A 20,000-nucleotide genomic window follows, 5' to 3' on the forward strand; every position below is an offset into this window, starting at 1 on the left:
GAGAGAGAGAGAGAGAGAAGAATAATGACACTCAAGTTGTGTGTTTCCTCTTGTCAGTTTGGTTGTTCTTTGTATATTTCGAAATGTCTTGTCTTTACTTCATCATCATATTAGAGGATAATAATCTTGATGAGTGGCGAAGTCTTCCACTGCAATATGCATCACATCACAGCACCAGAAACAACGAAATCTTCATAAACATCGATAAGGAAGAAAAAAAAAATTAAAACAACAGATTTAGCAATTTTTAAGTAGTATAATGCTTAGAGATGACTGTTGAGCAAGAAGAAAGACCTCAGAATAGTTAATAATGAAAGGGAAGACTATACCAAATCTTAACATTTACAAGGAGGAAGAAAAAAAATTAAAACAACAGATTTAGCCATTTTTAGCCAGTATAATGCTTAGAGATGGCTGCAAGAAGAAAGACCTCAGAAAAGTTGGTAATTAGAGGGAAGACCATACCAAATCGTAATGGAAGTGGTCATAACATTAGAAAATAAGGAAAGCTGCAAGAACCGTCAGGTGTACACGTGGCAGTCCTGACATGAAACATACTCTCCTGTTTCTACTATCATCATTGTCCATGAATTTATCGAATCTTCTGTAATACTTGTCTGCAATAACGTGTATTCTTAAACGCTTTTGGACTTTCATAAGGGCTGTATTCAAAGGCCACCCATATAATTAACAAGGTTCGCGTGTTTATTTATATATTTACTCGTATTTTTTATATGTAAAGTTTTTAGTTAGTATTCTAAGGCTTTAGTGCAGGTGCTGTGGTTTTCAATTTTTTTTTTCATGATTCTAGTGATAGTTAACAAAGATTGTGTCGTTAAGTGTGAAAGACACAATAATGACCTAACTAATTATCACTGGTCTTTTAAAAGTAGTTCTAATGAGAGATAAATGCTTTGTTAATCTATCACCTGAATCTTGAAAACAAATATTGACGAGCCTGACAACTTCTAGGGACCGTAAAAGAATATTTTGTTAAGACGCCAAAACGTTTTGAAAATACGAACCTTGATTAATATAATACCAATGGTGTCGAAAAAAAAATTTTAGTTCGTGAGACGCCAAAACGTTTCAAAATACGAACCTTAGTTAATTATGTAGCAGTGGTGGCGGGATGGAAATATGACGTGTCATTTTGTATTTAGTTCAACTGAGACGCCAAAACATAAAAAAAAAAACGGATTTTGGTTAATATGCTACCAGTGGTGTCTATTATATTGACTTCAAGTGAGATGCCAAAACGTTTCACAATCCTGACGATAATTTTATACCAGAGTTGTCTTACTTGTAGTTGTAGAGAGACACCGAAAGACGATAGTTAATAAAATACCAGGGGTGTCGTGTCGGTTAGATTTAGTTCAGGATCGACGCCAAAACGTTTGAAAACACTGACGACAATTTTATACAAGTAGTGTCGTGAGGTCCGATCAACAGTGGTATTTTAATCCTTAGCCTCATAATTCCTGCCTTGAAAAAAAGAGAAAAAAAAAAGAGAGGTATTCGAAGCAAAACAGCAGTCTGCAGCAGAGCGCAACTTGACTCTGAAAAAAAGAAAGAAAGAAAGAAAGAAGGAAGAAAAGGGAGATAGGTATTCGGACAAAGCAACAGAATGTAACAGAGCGCATCTACACTTGTGGCAGAAGCATCAGGCTAACTTGTCTTAACCATTCCTTGTCTTATTCAGTATCTAGAAGCGTCCGAGTCTCAGAAGCCAAAACTTACACGAAAAAGAAGAGAAAAAGAAAGGGATAGAAATTTTAGTGAAAAAAAAAATGTAATATGTTTGTCGTGTGTTTTAGAGAACCTTTTATTTATTTACGTATTTATTTTATTTGCCTATTTTTAAGCAGACAAGGGCGTCTTGGGTGGTGGTGGTGGTGGTGGTGGTCACGTGGTAGAGGAGGTGGTGGCGATAATGGTGGTGGTAGTGTTTTCCCTTCTCTGCCTCAACAAGGGAGTATCTAAGCGGAGCAGTTCTCTCTCTCTCTCTCTCTCTCTCTCTCTCTCTCTCTCTCTCTCTCTCTCTCTCTCTCTCTCTCTCTCTCTCTCTCTCTCTCTCTGCAGTCGCTTGCACTCTCGTAATAATAAAAAGTTAATGCGGAGTACTGTTTCTGATGTCTTTTTAACTCTCTCTCTCTCTCTCTCTCTCTCTCTCTCTCTCTCTCTCTCTCTCTCTCTCTCTCTCTCTCTCTCTCTCCAGTCGCTTGCTATCTCGTAATATTAAATTGCGCTACGGAATACTGTTGCTGTTTTGTTTTTCCTCCCATCCATCCCCGTGCTCCCCCTCCCCTCCTTCCCATCCCCCTCCCTCTCTCTCACTGTCGCTGCACGAGAGAGAGAGAGAGAGAGAGAGAGAGAGAGAGAGAGAGAGAGAGAGAGAGAGAGAGAGAGAGAGAGAGAGAGAAGAAAGCGGACGGAGGAGGTAGTTGGAGGGAAGCGGGCGGTTGGGAGTGAGATAAGGAGGAGGAGGAAGTAGGGAAGATTGTGGAGGAGAATGAGAGGAAAAAGAAGAAAGAGGAGGATGGCAGGAAGTAGGTGGGTGGGAGTGAGAAGAATACAAAGGAATACGAAGGAAGACAGAACAACAGACATACATACATAAAACTCTTTACTTGGCTGTTACGTTAACCACGAGAGAGAGAGAGAGAGAGAGAGAGAGAGAGAGAGAGAGAGAGAGAGAGAGAGAGAGAGAGAGAGAGAGAGAGAGAGAGAGAGAGAGCGCGTTAAGCAGAAGACCCCAGCGAGTAGAAAGAGAAGAAAGGAATATTATTATGCAAATAACCCTAGCCTGCTAATGTCGAAACAGTAACTTTACTTCAGGGCAAAAATATGATGTTTTGTTTTCCTAATGATCTATAGAATGAAGAGAATAACAATGAAATTAATAAGCCGAATTAATCTAAACCTAATGTAACCTAAGTGAGGCGGGCCGAGGGAAGCGAGTTCAGTAAAAAAAAAAAAAATCGAGCAGTCTTAATTAAGTTTGTATTCACGAGAGGCGGCAGAGAAGCAGTGAATTGAATGAATCTGAACCTAACCTTAAAGAGAAGGAGGAAGAGAAAGGGAGGGAGTTGGGAGCCACAGGGAAGCGAGTGAGAAGCAAAATTCGAGTTGTCTCAAAGTGTGTTCATGAGAGGCGGCAGAGAGGCAGCAAATTTGAACGAATCTAAACCTGACGATGTAATCCAACCTAAAAGAGGAGGAGGAGGAAGAGGAGGGAGTAAGGAGGCACAGGGAAGCGAGTGAGGAGCAAAATTCGAGCTGTGTCAAGTGTGTATGTTCACGAGGGGCGGCAGCGAGGCAGCGACGTGGAAGCTTCGTAGAGTTGCCAGCGTGAGTCAGGCGCTCGCTGCCCCCGTGTGCTATTTCCATCCAGACACACACACACACACACACACACGTCAGGTAACCCACTTAAACACCTTCCTGATCATTTTTATTGTTTATTGTCTTTTTTTAGTTGTTTATTTGTTTGTAGAGCCTCGTTCGTTGTGTTCTGATTGTTTCTGGATGAGAGAGAGAGAGAGAGAGAGGAGAGAGGAGAGAGAGAGAGAGAGAGAGAGAGAGAGAGAGAGAGAGAGTGGTGACGTTAATGTTTGTATTGTCACATTGATCTCATTTTCATTGCGCCATCACGAAGATGAGAGAGAGAGAGAGAGAGAGAGGAGAGAGAGAGGAGAGGAGAGAGAGAGAGAGAGAGAGAGAGAGAGAGAGAGAGAGATGCGGAAATAAAAAAAAAGTAATCAAACCCCCCCCCAGAAAAAAAAAAGTATAGCACGTGAGCATACGTAATAAAACAAAACCAATAAAAAAAGCCACAAAACACAATCCTTGTATAAGAGGAAAAAAAATAAATAAATAAGGGCAAATCGAGAAAGAAATGGCATTGAGGAGACAAGAAAAGACATTGGGAAATACGAGCATGTCAATTTAAAAACATCCTTCCTTACCTGACATGACCTCCACATTTCCTCCTAGCGTTTATTTCCCTAAGACAGAAAATATACGTGAGGGGTTAATATTTTGAGCTAATTGTGTCTCTCTTTATTTGAACAGGGTGGAGGAGGGAGTCACAACGGCGAGGGAGGCCTTGGAGGAATGGGAGGAGGCGGAGGAGGAGGGCGGGGAGGGGGAGGAGGAAGCACCGGTAGTGGGAGGGGGGGAGGAAGAGGCCCTGATGAAGGGGAACTCGGAGCTTACTGGGAACTTCTGGACGCTGAAATCCGACCCGTGAAGCCTCTGCCCGCATGCCCCGGAGTCACAGAAGATATTCAACGAGCACAAGGAGGTAAGAAATGCACGTATTTTTATTATGTGGCTTACTGTCTGCCAATGGACTCTATTCATAAACACTGGCTGTCACTACGGACTATTTTCAAAGGCCACAGTGATGGTTTTGCCGGGTGCTCACGAGTGTTTCTCCAGTTAATAATGTAGAAATCGTGTTAATCTGTCACTAGAATCATAAAAAACACTCATAAAGCTCGTGTAACTTCAATTTGAGCCTCTTGAAAGTAGTGGAGGTGCGGCGCAAAAGGTGTTTCAGAGTAATGGGCTAATGTCTATGAGTATTCAGAAACGCTTTTAAGGAAGTATTGGTATTTTATAGGTGGGATACTTGTCTACTCATGGACCCGTAATTCTGAAACGCGTCTACTCATGACCCGTATTCTGAAACGCTTTGCTGTCTCACCACATCTATTTTCAACGGCAAACAAATGATTTGCTGGTTTTTTCACGAATGTTTCTTCAATGGAATCGTCAAAAACTCCCTTATAAACACGTGTACCTTCAACTAGAGCTTTTTGAAAGTAGGGGAGGTGCGACACAGATTTCAGAATATTGTCCTATGTACAGTAACAGTGTGGCGTGGACAAGCGCTACACATATCGTACACACTCAGCCCCATCAGCCCTTGGTGGATAGGGAATCGTCTTGTGGACCACCCTACTACACCCCAGGAGCTTCGGCATAACAGCTGACCACACACATCCACAGCAAGGCCCCAACAACATACACTGGTTTACCCCTGCCCCTTCATAATGAAACTGTTCCCTACCCTGCACCTACTCCAGTCCTGAGACCATAGCAGATGCAGAGTACTTTCACACTAAGGCCACACAGCATACATTGGTTTACCCCTACCCCTTCATAATAAGAATGTTCCCTACCCTACACCTACTTCAATCCTGAGATCATAGCAGATGCAGAGTACTTTCACACTAAGGCCACACAGCATACACTGGTTTATCCCTGCCCCTTCATGATGAGAATGTTCCCTATCCTGAACCTGCTCCAGTCCTGAGGCCACCGCAGATGCAGGGTACTTCCTACAGGATACCCTTTACTCTTGCATATGATCAAGATAGTCAATTATTAAGAGGGTCCATTGAGCCTCAGCTCTTTCATGGACCAGTAGCAGTGATATGGCATGTAACTGACAATACTTAGAGAAGGAAAAGATGTTTGGACGTGATCAAGGGAGGTGTTTGTCTGGAGGCACTAGTCTGCACCAATATCTGGCAAACAAAGGCTCCCTGTAAGTCTAGACCAATGATTCACAAATCCAGCCATCACCAAAGTTCACTAAATTTTCCTAGTCCAAGATTCAAGATCTACCTTTACTGCACCAATAAGCTACATGACAACCACTAACCTAGTATGTTTTTGATCTGTTGTCAATCCTCAGTACAAGATAATAATAATGAGAGAGAGAGTAATTTCAAAAGCTTTATCATCTGATTGCATTATTTTTTCTCAATCTTTTCTTTACAATCACAAAATTATACCCATTAGGTGCTGAGAGAAAGACAGACAAACATGTAATAGAGAAGGCAGAAAGACAGACAGATAAAGGCAAATAGATAGATAGACATACTTATAGACAGACAAGTAAACAGACACCCAGATAGATGAAACACACACACACACACACACACACACACACTCACAGAGGCAGACTGACAGCTTCCTAGATGGACAGAAACAGAGGCAGCCCATTGGTGTTGTCTCACCAGCATCAGATATCCTTGTTTAGTGTGCCTGGCCCCCTTCCAGCTAATTGGCTCAGTATTAAAGCCAATCTTATTAATCACCTTCTATTCTGGGACAGTTTGGAAATAGAAGATTATTAGTCAACCAGTATATTTTTTTGTCTTAAGTTTTATTTTTGGCAGGTTCAGAAGAGAGTTCAGCATAGTTGGTAAAAGAAAGAGAGAATGAAAGGAATAGAATGAAATAGATTGTTGTTCAAACATTACTTCTTTATCCTAACCTTTATTTCTGGTGTATTCAGAGAAGAGTTTGTGATGGCTGATGAGAGTGTTTCAAAGAACAGATTCTTTTATAATTTTGTGGTTAAGAAAAATAAATAAACCATGAATATAAAAACTTGATTCTCTAAGCAAATTTGTGGTTTCATACATTCCTGCACATCCATGAAAAGTGACATAGGAGTAGGAGAGACCTCAGGTACCTCAGGCACTTTGTTTGACAGATGTGACCACACTGGAAGAGAAAACTGTTGTATGTGGAACAGCTTCCCTGCATCTTGTGTTTACAAACATGTCCACAATGAACCAAGACTGAGATGGGATGGATGGGGAGTGCAGTGTATAGCAGTAGAGAGAGTTTCACATGTTTTATCTACTGTTCTCTGTCTTCATCTCATTCTAGTCAGTAAGGGGGAGTATTGTGTTGTTCCTCCCACCACAAACTTAATGCCTCAATGGATCATCCATCTTCATGTCTTCACAGTGCCATGTAGTTTTGGCAGCTACCTCGGGGTGTCTCAATTGAACCTTGTCAACCAGATCTAGATTCGTTCCTGCAATAAGTACATTGAATTGCCTCTTGCCTGTATGAAATGAGAAGACCTCACTCAGGATTTATTTCTCTCTCTACTGTTGTGTCACTGCCAAAGCCTTCTACTCTTCCCTCAAATAATTAAGGAGCTCTCATGGAACAGGATATGAATAAGGAAAGTTTGTGAAGCAGCAAGTTCTTTCATAGCATTTGGCTACTTCATGTTTTTCCACTACCTTATATCACACTGTCACAGCGAGTCAGTCACTGAATGAATCACCCTGCTACCACATTACTAGGACCCAATGCCATTTATTTCAAACATTGTGTGCTTTGGTCACTTAAGTGTATTTGTGCACCACAAGGCATCCATGGCCACATCAAGATGCACTTCCTATCCATCTTGTCTCAGTTTTAGTTCATTTTAGCCACGTTTGTAAACACGTCAGATGTTTGAGGCTGTGAAGTTGTTTTCCTTATGATATTTTTCTCTCCCTGTGTGGTCAAGTTTGTCAAACCAAGTACCTGTAACTTGGGTGTTTTTGTACATCATGTCTGATAAACTTGTTTTTTCTTTGTCATATTATTTTGAGTCATGCATCTTTTTTTTTGTATTGGACTTAATTCTTGCACTTCCTTTCCTTTGGTATCACCTCACTCGCTTAGATGACCTCGTATGAAACACACTAGAGGTGAAGGTAGTAGTGATGAAACTTAAGTCGGTCACCACTTCTCAGATGGCCGGCAAGTACCTGGTCCTACAGCAGGAGATCTTCAACCTGAGGCAACGAAAGACTGCTCTGGAGGAGAAGTTGTCCCAGGCGGAGAAGCTGGAGAGCATTGGGAACCAGCGGTACCAGGACAAGATACAGGAGCTGGAGAGCAAGAGGGTTTGTGGCTGTGCTTTTTTTGTGGCAGAGATGGAAGGTTAAGGAAACCAGGGTTAGATGTTTGTAGTTATTTGTGAACAGGTTAACTCTGGAACTCCCTGCCTGCTTTGTATTTCCTTGTTTTTTTGTCTTGAACTGTTTCAAGACACTTCTTACCTTACTCATCAGTGGATCTTTTTTATAAACCCTTTTTGTTGTCCCAGGTCAGAATTTCTCTTACATAAAAGATGAATGATTGAAAAATCAATAAAAAATCACAACTAGACTTTTATGGGAAAGGAAATAGAAAATGTCATTATTACACAACTAGACTTTTATGGGAAAGGAAATAGAAAATGTCATTATTAGCATCACAAAGATCTTTATTTAGCAGGCTGCATATTGTGTTAGCTTAGTAATCTACATGCAGGTATATCAAAGAGATTGCATACATCTTATATAAACTTAGTAGGATTTCTTTAACAATATGAACATATTCCAGTCAATGTAAAGTAAATGTATCTGTGTGCCAAAGGAGTTAGCAGAGATAGTACACACACACACACACACACACACACACACACACACACACACACACACACACACACACACACACACACACACACACACACACACACACACACACACACACCCTAAGGCTAAATTTAAATCTATATTAGTTTATATTTAAGTGATTTTGTTACAAAAGAATCAGTTGCCAAAACACCCAATCTTTTGTATCTTATAAAACACGCACACAGCAATACAAGTATGTCCGTCAGTAGGGGTTGTTTTGAATTACATTTTCAAGATCTCTGTTGGTTCCATGAAGTCTCAAGATGTTTTGTCTTGCATAATGGGTTAGGTAACTAATATTTGTACCAGCTTTTTGGCTTCATTATTTTTTTTAGGAATTGCCCAACATATGAGATTAAGAGCATGGTTAAAAAATGGGAAACTTAAACTAGTAAGAACAGTTATAGAAATAGAATGTGAAGAATACTGTATCCATCTATTATATACAAGAGGTAACATAAGTAGATCAATAAAATAGGTAAAATAGTGCTCTGAGATTCATTGTTTGTACCTCCCTCAGCAAAACCTGCGGCACACCCACAGCAAATTGAGGCAACAGCTGGAGCAGATCCGCACCAGGCAGGAGGAGCAGCGGCAAAGACAGCAGCAAGAGGAGGAGGAGGATGGCGTAGGGGAGCCCACCCTGGACCTCCCCCTCACTCCTCCCTGAAACCTTGCACTGCATCTTCTCGTGTGTGATGCAACTGGTGGTGTTCCTCTCAGCCATAGATGGTTTGGCATGAAGGGAGGGAAGTGGGTTGTGGGTGAAGAAGTGGAGATACCTGTGGCAAATCTGGTGTCTTGTGCCTACTGAGTGAAGGCAGTGATGTTTGTGGGTCCAGAGAGAGAGAGAGAGAGAGAGAGAGAGAGAGAGAGAGAGAGAGAGAGAGAGAGAGAGAGAGAGAGAGAGAGAGAGAGAGAGAGAGAGAGAGAGAGAGAGAGAGAGAGAGAGAGAGTGTGTGTGTGTGTGTGTGTGTGTGTGTGTGTGTGTGTGTGTGTGTGTGTGTGTGTGTGTGTGTGTGTGTGTGTGTGTGTGTGTGTGTGTGTGTGTGTGTGTGTGTGTGTGTGTGTAGGACAATAGAAGCTATGGACTTCTTTTTTGCCTCCACCAGAGTGCAAAGGTTAGGAGAGATGAAAGAAAATCCAAACAGTGGAAGTATTGATGAGTGAGAAAATCCAGTGTCCTGTGATGATGCTACAAGTGATGAGCTGAGGGAGGTGAAGGAGGCTCATTCACTCTATGAAGGAAAAATCACTTGTGAAGGAGCTTTCCTTCACTTGTTTACTCAAGAGTACAGACTTGAGGCAATAATGGGAGTAATAAAGGCTGTTGTGAGAGGAGAGGTGGTGGCATGGTGCTGTGTTGACATGAGAACCAAGTGACTCTCTCCTTCTGACCAAAGCTGTTGTTTTTTAAATGATTTGTATTAGTTACAAATTATTTATTTCACTTTTGAGTACATTTGCATAAGTTGGTGTAAAGTGTCCCTGATTTTTAATATATTTTATGTATACTTGCTTTTTACCATATGTGTTGTTTATGTGTGTGTGTGTGTGTGTGTGTGCACATGTATGTATGTGTATATATGTGATTATGTGAATTTAGTCAATTATTTATAGGATATTTTGTATCATCTGTGTAGTATGGTGATGTAGCTGATGAGAAGTTTACTGTGTTAAATTATTATGATTGATGGAGAGGATTAGATAATGATATGTCAGTTGAAGATGTGCAAAAAATAAATAAATAGCTAAATAAAATAGATAAATAAATCAGTGTCAGGAAGTGTCACATCAGGTCTTAGTGGTGGAAGTATAAAGTATTAGTGGGAGGCATTGTAAGTTAGTAGTACAATGAGGCAGTACTGAGACAAGAGGAGCTGGGAGGGGAATAAACAGGTACCACTCAAGGCCACAGCATACAGACATGGCAGAAAATTGCTTGACATTCCTTACAGGTCACAGTAAAAAAATGTGCTTGTATAGCCTGGTTCTTGAGTGGCACTTGTCAAATATGGATGGATTTTGGATTCATTTGAAGGAATGCTTGTGATTGATGTGAGTGAGGCATAAGGTTTTTTAAGGTGCAGTTGCATGATGATGGCTGCAAGTGAGTGGCCATAATGATTGTTGGGTAGGAAAGAGAAAAGACATTGGCCTGTATTCTGTCCATTTGAATAAGTTATTATTAGTGCTCATATTCCTGGCTGTTTGAAGGTCCTCTTGTAAATTTATCTTTGTAATTGAATTACATATTGAATTTGTGATCATTGAGAAATTTTTTGCTTGATGTTTCAACTTGAGGGATGATCAGTGAAACAGTTGGTTCGCTGAGTAAGTGTGGGATGAAACTGGACTCCTTCCACCTCATTACATTGTCAGTTCTAATGAACAATGTGCAAAGAGGCCAACAACATGCTCATGACTGTTCTTGCACCACTTGTGATTCATAAATGCAACTACAGGCAGAATTTGTTTGCATTATTATTGTATGTAAATAGTACAGGTGACTTAGTGTATGGGAAAGTGAGTGAAAATTTTGTAATCAGTCATTTCATCTTGTGAAATTACTTTGTGTGTGTGTGTGTGTGTGTGTGTGTGTGTGTGTGTGTGTGTGTGTGTGTGTGTGTGTGTGTGTGTGTGTGTGTGTGTGTGTGTGTGTGAGAGGTGACGACAGGCACCAGTTTTGAGAAGGGGTCTGTGGGTGGTGAGGGAGGGAGAGAGGGGGGGTGGCATACTTGTCTTCGCTCATATTTTGAGTGCAATAAAAACTAATATTACACAGAAAAAGCAGCACATTGTCATGCAATACTTCCCCTATAAATGAACAGTAAGTAAGGCTGCCTTCACTCAAGCACTTTCTAGAAACAGCTGCAGGTAAATGGGAGCCTTGGATGTGTTGTATGATGTCCAAGCCAACAAGAACATTGGTATCCTTTCTGGCTGGTAGTGGCAGTGGGAGCTGAAACACACAGGAACACTTGTGAAGGCAGCCTAACTAACTGTATGTAGTAATATTTCCACTGCCCTGTTTGAAATATTTCACAGTTGAAGTATTATTTTACAACACTTAATTTACTTTTACAACGAAGATATTTAGTGTTTCTTCTGTAAGCTGTGTGTGTGTGTGTGTGTGTGTGTGTGTGTGTGTGTGTGTGTGTAAGGTTATTGTAACAGTCTTCTTGTGTTGTCCCAAACAGTATTGAGAGACACAAGATATCCTGAAAAAAAGGCTGTATTAGCTTTGATTAGTTGGAGCAGCAGCAAAGTGTGTGTAGTAGATATGTGGATGAAAATTTTATACATACAAGTCATAGGTTCTCTATATGCTATGAAAATTAAAACATAGAAAAATAAACCATTCCAAAATTACACGTTGAATGCAGTGCACCTCACGAGGCAGACCATGGTGAAAAAGTGATGTGTGGAGTAGAGCTAGCTCCTGCATGCCTACATCTAAACTGGGCTGGGTTCTTCCTTAAGGGGAACAGAAATAAAGAGGTCCATTTTAGTTGGCTTATATGAGAGCACTAGAACACAATAGTGAGTGGTATTCTTCCAACCTTGCTACACAAAAAAATACTTTTAAATAGTACTAAGTAGTTCTGCTTCACAGTTACTTCTGACATCAAAATTTATGGCAACGAACAGCAAAATGGTGAAATTAAAATTTTAGCCATGATCAAAGAAAATATAAATGTTATTCCTTCACCCAGTAAATTGAATGAAGCATATTTATTCTTAAGCTTGATTTGAGGCGCAAGAGGATCAATTAAATTATTACTTTGGCCGATGATTTCAAAGAGTGACCCAGCTTCCCACTTCTAAGTTTCACCACACTGCTGTAATGATTCATGGTAGTGACACACAGGATATGATAAAATACTGCATCTTGGCAGGCCACTCTCAACTGGCCACTGTTCCAATGTCTTCCAGTTACAAGTTACAGCAATAAAACTCACTGAAAACTGCATCAAACTCAGGATTAACTGTCTCATCCATGAGTCATTACATTACAAAATCCTACTTTTCTACTTATATCTGATGCTTGTTCCTAACCTGGGAAATATTCATCCATAAAATTCGTTTCTACACAAATAATTATGAAAAATGTATACTAATTATATATAAGATATGACGAAGCGAGAAGAAAAAGCAAGAAAAAGTATCTACCAGACCGGCAATCCCACACGGGGTGGCACAGAGCACCACACACGTACTTATATTATTCACATTCTTAGCCCCATTGATCCTTAGTGAGAAGGGGTAGTCTTGTGGACCATCATACTACACCCTAGGAGCTTAGGCATAGCACAGCTGGACATACATCTATCTACACAGCCAGGCCTGACAACGAACACTAGTAAAATCTATAACCAAGTTTAAAAATTTTTATTATAAGATAACCCTCTTTACTATGATGCCTCCTGTGAGATACATCATGACAGTGTAAGCTGAGGGGAAAGGAGGGTGTTCTATGTAATGTGGAGGTGAATAAGAAAGATGCTTACTGGCAGGAAGGTGATGGTCACTGGGATGCAGGGAAGGTGTGTGACAGCTGCTTGGGATGGCTGGATGGCAAGTGAATAGTTGTCGGCCTTTGTTATGTTAGGTCCAGTAAATTGTACTATACTGTATTATTGTATTATTTGTATATATCATACATTGTATTTTGTACTAATAAGAATAAATTTTCCATGAATGAGGCTTATAATCATCCTTTCTGATTTAATTTACTAAGTTAAGGTGTGGTAATCAAATGTCTGAAGTTCACACATGTAGAGATAGATGATCTAGTGCCAAGCAGGTATTAGTAATTTATGGAATGGGAAAGGAAATAATAAACAGATTAAAAAGACTTGAAAAGAAAAATGTATGGCCATGTATTGTGGTAACCAAATGTTTGAAATTCAGATTTGTAGCAAAGATGATCTAGCACACCAAGTAGTTATGTATGAGAGAGATATTAGAGATATGATGGTAATGGGAAAATACTGACAAGTGAGAATTAGAATTTGAAAAGAAAATGCATGGCCATGTATTGTGGCAGGTAATCAAATGACTGAAATTCAGATATATAGACATGCAAACTACTAATGATTTATGTGGCTGGTGAAAAAACACTAATATAATTAAAAGGTATGAAAAGAAACAGTACAGCCAGTCAGAGGCTAAGAGAAGATACAAGTACTTCATAGTAAAGATTGGTCAACAAATAAATTGTATGTTTCCACAATTACATATGAATAACAATTGTAGTGAGATGAAAGTATAAAAGATGTGAGAAGGGAGATGGAGGTGAGTCAATTATTGTTCATGTGTTGGTTCTTGCCACAGGCACTAAGGATTTGTATACAAGACATGACATGGGAGCCTGTGTGACTGAAAGAAGCTGAGGATGATCATGGGAAAAGAGTGATCATGTTTTTGGTCTACATTCTACAGCATTCATTCTACAAATGACAGATTCCACACTTGCTGAAGGGTGATTTTGTTTGTGGATCTGTATTCATGACATATTTCCAGCAAACCTATCCACTAATTTACTCTTTTTACTATTGACAGCCAAATATACATAATGATCAAAATATATATCCTACTACCTATCTGTACTTGTCTCTATTTAACACTATCATCACCAGATAAGGCAAACACACACTCATTGACCATATCATCCATGAACTGCTGAGCTCATACCAAAAACAATACAAATGAGAAATCACAAGCAAAGAAAAGGAAATACCAGTATCCTGCTTCCACCTTCAGGCTTCCTTCAGCTGGAGGATTTTGGACTCAGTAAGTTTAATAACGGGAATGAAGCCAAGGTTAAGCAGCCATTTCTCGCTCTGAAAATTTTTGTCCTATTGTTAGTAATCCAAAGACAAGACATCACAGATATATCTAAGACAACCTCACCACAGCTGCCCTGCATTAAGAAATGTGGAGGAAAAATACAAACTATGAATTTACAAGTTCTAATGGAGTTCTGACAATAAAATCTGCAACAATTAAATGCAGTAATTGTAACACTGACAAAAATTGTGGCACTACAACAAGGCAAATTGGAGCTCGTTATTGTTACAAAAGATAAAGAATATAAGCAATTACAAGAAGCCATCAAACCTACACATGGCTTCTCCCTTGGCTGGGCTTTTGTGAGTGCTGGCTGAGTGGTCACTGCTTTCAGGGATCCACAATTTGAGTTCTACCTGAAGTTGGCCATTTTTTCAAGGTATTGCCAAGTGGCCAAACACTTAATACTTGCATGCTTCCTATCAACCATATCAATGACATTGACTGATTGGATGTCACTCAAAAACACCGTGCCTGTGCCAACAAGGGCAGGGACCGACCATTCAAGCCTCCAGAATGGAAGTGTATTGTCTGAGCATCCAAAAAACAACTGCTGTGAAAAAAGAGACCAGCATATAATCAAAGAACACTGACAAAACACTATCAGCCACCAGTTAATGGATCCCAAACAATGCTCAGTCTTGGTTGTCCTACAGTACTCCTATACATACACCACCACCACACTGGGGAGTGAAATGGTGTGGAAGAGGAGGTGAAGGAAACATTACAAGGCAAAGTTTAGATAGGAGACAAGTGCAAAAATGCAAGGGATTTCTCCTGACACAAGTCTTCCTATTGCGAGAAGTACAGCAATTGCAACATTCAGTCTGTGATGTTCTTAAGTGCAAGAATAGAGCAGCATTTTAAATCAAACTCCTCAGTGGATATAGTAACAATAATGATAACTGTGTGAACACTGCACAGGAGATGCAGCAATTGAAATGATGCAGTGTTTAGGTCATCTCATTTTTGTACAAATGTTTCCTTTGTAAAAACATGTAAAAACATAGCTACCACTCTCTCTCTCTCTCTTTCTCTACACATACACACACATGATCATTATGATCTAACACAAACAATGATATAAATGAAAAAAACAGTGGCAGTGGTTCAGTGGTGAGTGTACTGAGTGGTGTTCAGTGTAGTGTCATATTGTACATTTTGTGTGGAGCATGTAAGTGGTGTGGCTCTCTGCTGAGACTGGAAAACAAGAAGAGTTCACACACAACCTTTGGGACACTCACTGCCATGCATGCTGCCTGCTGCCTCACACATGCTTGGCCAGCGGTGGGCAGTGGTTGGTCTTGACAGAGGCAGCAAAGCAGGCCATGAAGGCAAGGTTGAGGCACAGGAGGAGAGGAGACAGCAGCAGGGGTAGCCAGTGATACCAGGTGGTGCCCCCAGACCACAATAACCTGCAAGAAAGGGACTGTGGCAATGAAGGGTGTCTGGGTGATGGCTGTGGCAATGAGGTGTGTCTGGGTGATGGCTGTGACAATGTGTGTCTGGGTGATGGCTGTGGCAATGATGTGTGTTTGGGTGATGGGTGAGGCAATGAGGTGTGTCTGGGTGATGGCTGTGGCAATGAGGTGTGTCTGGGTGCTAGCTGTGACAATGAGGTGTGTCTGGCTGGTAGAAAAGTGAAGCATGAAAGATTCTGGCAATGAAACAGAAGTACAGTTCAATATTACATAATTTAGGCTGCCCAACAATTACTCTACATGCAAAGAAAATAACAAAGAAATAATCTGGAATCTGAACTCTCCACCTATCAGACAGGAAAGCAATGCTCGGTAGGGTGCATTCTCTAACTAACTTATGTTGATGATGGCTTGGCTCCATCTGCAAGAAAATGGAAGGATCATAAACACTCAACATTCTCACCTGCACTGGGGTTATACACTGCATTCTAATAATTCTGCTTCTGTATTTCTTCTTTCCTATAACTTTAGCTCTTTCAAAAGGGAGATTCTGAATTATCCTTTTTGACCTCTCTTTGAGGACTGGCACTTGGAGGGCCTTTATTTATTTATTTATTTATTCATTTATTTATTTATTATTATTTTTTTTTTTTGCATTTTTTGGCCAGTGCCACTCTTACACTACCACCGCCACCCACCACACAGAGAGCAGCAGCATCTGCTCTAGGAAGATGAGGAGCTGGTAGAGCCATGCCTGGGCCTGAGTCGCCTTCACTCCCCCAACGTCCACAAAGGTGAAGAGGAAGACGAGGCCCATCATGGCACTGTACAACACATCATCCAGCTGGTGGCAGGGGCCCAGGCGGCGATCGTGGGCAAAGAAGGCTCGGGTGCAGGTGGTGCGCGGGAAACACACCAGCTGGGAGGGGGGTGGGGTTCAGTGAGGTGTAAAGGCCTGTCCACACCAGAAAACATTGTTTGGAAACAATGTTGCCAACTGTTTCCCAACAGTTGGGAAACAGTTTCTCGGAAACTGTTTCCCAATAGTTTGCAAACAGTTGGGAAACTGTTTCCAGACAGCTTGGAAACAGTTTGCAAAGTGTTTCCACACAATGTTTTCTGTCCAGACCTCAGTTGTCGTCAGGATGCCTATGAGTGTAGAAATTGCTGCAGCAGCCTCTGTACTTTATCGAGCACTTTCAATAATACACTAAAGAAAGGGCAAGAAAAAGAAAAAGAGATGGGCAAGGAAATTTCTAGGAAGAGGACCCTTTCATGGTGACTTGCTTCTGGCAGGTCTGAAAAGTTTATCAGCAATAACCATCAAGGTATCCATCTTCTTCATCTTATTCCTATAATCTCCACATGTCACATCCTACAATGCTGGGGATGAATGAAGCAATTCAATAAGTTCTAGAGTTTTCTCTGCTGACCACATGGTGTTGTCACTGCAAGCCTCGTGCGGGTACTGATTCATCACTTCCGCCACACACACACACACACACACACACACACACACACACACACACACACACACACACAGTGTTTCCCATTCTGGATGGGAAACAAATACACGTTAAATATTGTTAGGAAACAGTTTCCCAACTCTTTCCTAACCGTTTCCAAACAGCTTGGAAACAGTTTGCTAACTTTGTTTCCCAACTGTTTCCAACAGTTTCCTAACCGATGGGAAACTGTTTCCAAACTGTTGGGAAACTGTTGGAAACAGTTGGGAAACATTGTTTCCAAACAATGTTTCCTGGTGTGGACAGGCCTTAAGGGTATAGTAGTTATTTCTTTTATGTCCTAGACTATGAGTATCTTACAATAGCATTAGCACAGGTGAGTGACACACTCAGTCAACATTCAAAAAGGAGCTGGACAACTTTCTGCAGTTGGTGCCACATGAACCTCCTGCGACAAACTGCACAACATCCTGCAGGGCAAGGCAGCCTCTATCTTTATACAAGACTATATTGCTCTTGGAGGACTCTCGGGCTGGCAACCATGGTGGATCACCACAGATATGACAAACACCCTCTAAATTTTTCCAAGTAAATAAAAAAACAGAATGTACAATACTTAAATCATATTCCAACAGAATATGTGAACTTTCATGCATTCACTTAAAACGAAATGAATGCTATTATTGTTACAGAATACAGACCTCCAAATAGTAGCTCAGTTAATTGTAATGCCAAAATTGTACTGTTAAAAATATGAGTCTCCTCTTCCATCAATACAAATACAGAGGTGATAATACTACTCACCTGCACCAGTATCCAGCAGCTCATGAAAAGCCAGTGGAGTATGACGACTATGAAGAAAGTGACCACTAACTGGGAGGCAAACAGGGCAAAACTCATCACCTGTAGGGCAAAGAAGAGGACTGATCGACTGACCTACTGATTTATCTGAGGCACCACAAAAAGTCACATGACACAAGAAGAGATTAAATACCAAGGCAGGGAGTTACAGAGGGGACAGAAATAACTGGAGGAGACTTGTACATGAGGCCAACCTCTGACTCTAAGGAAATGGTGAAAGGAGAAGCAGCAGCAACTCCAAAGGTTCACCACCTGCTCAGCGGACTGACCTGTGAGACGATGGAGCAGAAGTGACCGAGGGTGAGCAGCATCTGGTCCAAGATGGAGAGGTTGGACAGGCTCGGCTCAGTGAGGCGGGTGGCGCGCACAAAGGAGGAGACCGACCAGGCCAGTGTGAGCAGCGACGACCACTCTGAGAAGATCTGCACCACCACTAGAGCACCAAGACCACAGGAGGTGACGGCAGGGACAGGAGGTGGGATGGAGGCAAGGATGGAATAAGTTGGTACCCATCATGTCAACTTTCCATCCTCACAACAAATGCATTACGATACTGGGAAAGGAGATGTCAAATTATATGACAGTGATCTGTCTATATACCAGGCCAGCAACCCCACACATGGTGGCCCAGACAAAACACCACACACTATTCTTGAAAACTGTTCTGCTCTTGTCCTACTCTTTAATTCTATGTCCCATATCCAAGCTCAGGGTTTTGCGTTTTGTCCTGCATATACAGTAATCCCTTCACTACTGTGGGTTCACCTATCACGCCCTCAGCACACAGTGATTTTTCTGGTTAGTGTAAATTTATATCGTGGACTCCTCAAAATATCATGGGTTTCTGTGGCCAATAGGTATCTATATCTTTTAGATTTTAATTATTTATGTGGTAAAATAAACATTTTGTCCTAAAAATTAATGAAAAATTAAAATACAGTACAATACTGTATCAAAATATATTGAGAAAATACGTAGTGTACTATAGATAAATAAAAAAAAGAATGGTGGGATCGGATTCGGAGCTTTGGCTAAGGTTTTATGTTCTTCGAGACTTAAGCTTCCTTGTTGGGTACAATGACTTCATTCAAGATCTCCACAACCAGACATCCCTTACAGATGGCAACAGTGTGTGATGCTTGGCTAATGTGACCTCAACAGCTACACACGTCCCTTACAGACAACTAGGGTGTGTGGTGGATTGGTACTCACTGGTCTCGCTGAAGTGTCCTTGGCGGGTCTGGATGGGCAGGGTGCGGGCCATGATGAACAGGTTGAGGATAAGCAGAGGCGCTGCCTGGGAGAGCGCCAGTAGCAGCTCCACGTTGGTGGCGTCCCGCTCGGCATGGATCCATCGCGCCACGTACCCACCACCTCGCCCGAAGCACTCTGTAGGAGCCATGATCGGGGTTAGCAGCAAGCAGCACATCAACATAATCCAAAGTAGACATTTCAGCTAGTCGGGATACTCAAATCTGAGACTGCTCATAACTGGCTCCACCTGAAGAGAATTTGACAAACTTGTGCAATATGATCCAATTACAGCAGACTTGTGGTACAGAACACCGTCAAGCCGATACAACCTCTGCGCAGTACGTCCCATCCTCGGCATATATGAAGTACTTGCCCTTGTACTTGCACATTACAAATAACAGATAGCCAGTCTTTACCTACTCGTAGCCGCAGGGGAATAATGGCCTAGTGTGACACTGGTGGAAGTACAGCAGCGATATACAAAAATACAACCACCATAGGATGGTGCTGCCTCAGCCACAAAACAACACATACAAAAACCCACAAACACACTACGTGTATATATGAGATCTAAAAGCTACCTTCGTAGCGAATGCAATATATAACAGATGGACCTCAATCAGCTGTGTGGTCACTTAAAACAATCTGTGACTGGCCTTTAACATCCACTTTGAAGAGAACAGCGCAGACCTCTGTACTGTGCAGAATACCTACAGTAAAACAGGTAACCACAGCCAACTAGCAATGATGGTCGGTGAACAGCAGGCACCACGACTAGTTAATCCCATTAGCATATTCCAGATAAAATTTCAGCTAGATGGGATCAGATATCCCGACTAATGAAATATGACAAACTTCTACATATATTTGTTTCCTCT

General features: G+C 41.2%; 2 protein-coding genes across 7 annotated transcripts in view; one reads left to right on the forward strand and one right to left on the reverse strand.

Annotated features, from left to right (window-relative positions):
* Positions 1-12,969, forward strand: part of LOC135108483 (ras-interacting protein RIP3-like) — a 30,959-nt gene extending 17,990 nt beyond the window's left edge. For 2 of the 3 annotated variants that reach the window (XM_064019542.1, XM_064019543.1), the window contains exons 3-5: positions 4,075-4,306; positions 7,560-7,712; positions 8,788-12,969. In XM_064019542.1, the coding sequence (XP_063875612.1) occupies positions 4,075-4,306; positions 7,560-7,712; positions 8,788-8,966 (564 nt within the window). In that variant the 3' untranslated portion in view covers positions 8,967-12,969. The remainder of the gene's footprint in view (positions 1-4,074; positions 4,307-7,559; positions 7,713-8,787) is intronic. The other variant, XM_064019544.1, reaches the window with a different exon arrangement.
* Positions 10,839-20,000, reverse strand: part of LOC135108480 (uncharacterized) — a 260,707-nt gene continuing 251,545 nt past the window's right edge. For 2 of the 4 annotated variants that reach the window (XM_064019537.1, XM_064019536.1), the window contains exons 12-17: positions 19,081-19,257; positions 18,138-18,301; positions 17,812-17,910; positions 16,240-16,460; positions 15,365-15,535; positions 10,839-11,229 (exon numbers count right to left, since the gene is read on the reverse strand). In XM_064019537.1, coding sequence (XP_063875607.1) covers positions 15,388-15,535; positions 16,240-16,460; positions 17,812-17,910; positions 18,138-18,301; positions 19,081-19,257 — 809 coding nt within the window. In that variant the 3' untranslated portion in view covers positions 10,839-11,229; positions 15,365-15,387. Of the gene's footprint in view, positions 11,230-14,010; positions 14,114-15,349; positions 15,536-16,239; positions 16,461-17,811; positions 17,911-18,137; positions 18,302-19,080; positions 19,258-20,000 lie in introns of all 4 variants that reach the window. The other 2 variants (XR_010272294.1, XM_064019538.1) reach the window with 2 other exon arrangements.

The sequence above is a fragment of the Scylla paramamosain genome, chromosome 17 (assembly GCF_035594125.1).
Source record: "Scylla paramamosain isolate STU-SP2022 chromosome 17, ASM3559412v1, whole genome shotgun sequence".
Lineage (NCBI taxonomy): Eukaryota > Metazoa > Arthropoda > Malacostraca > Decapoda > Portunidae > Scylla > Scylla paramamosain.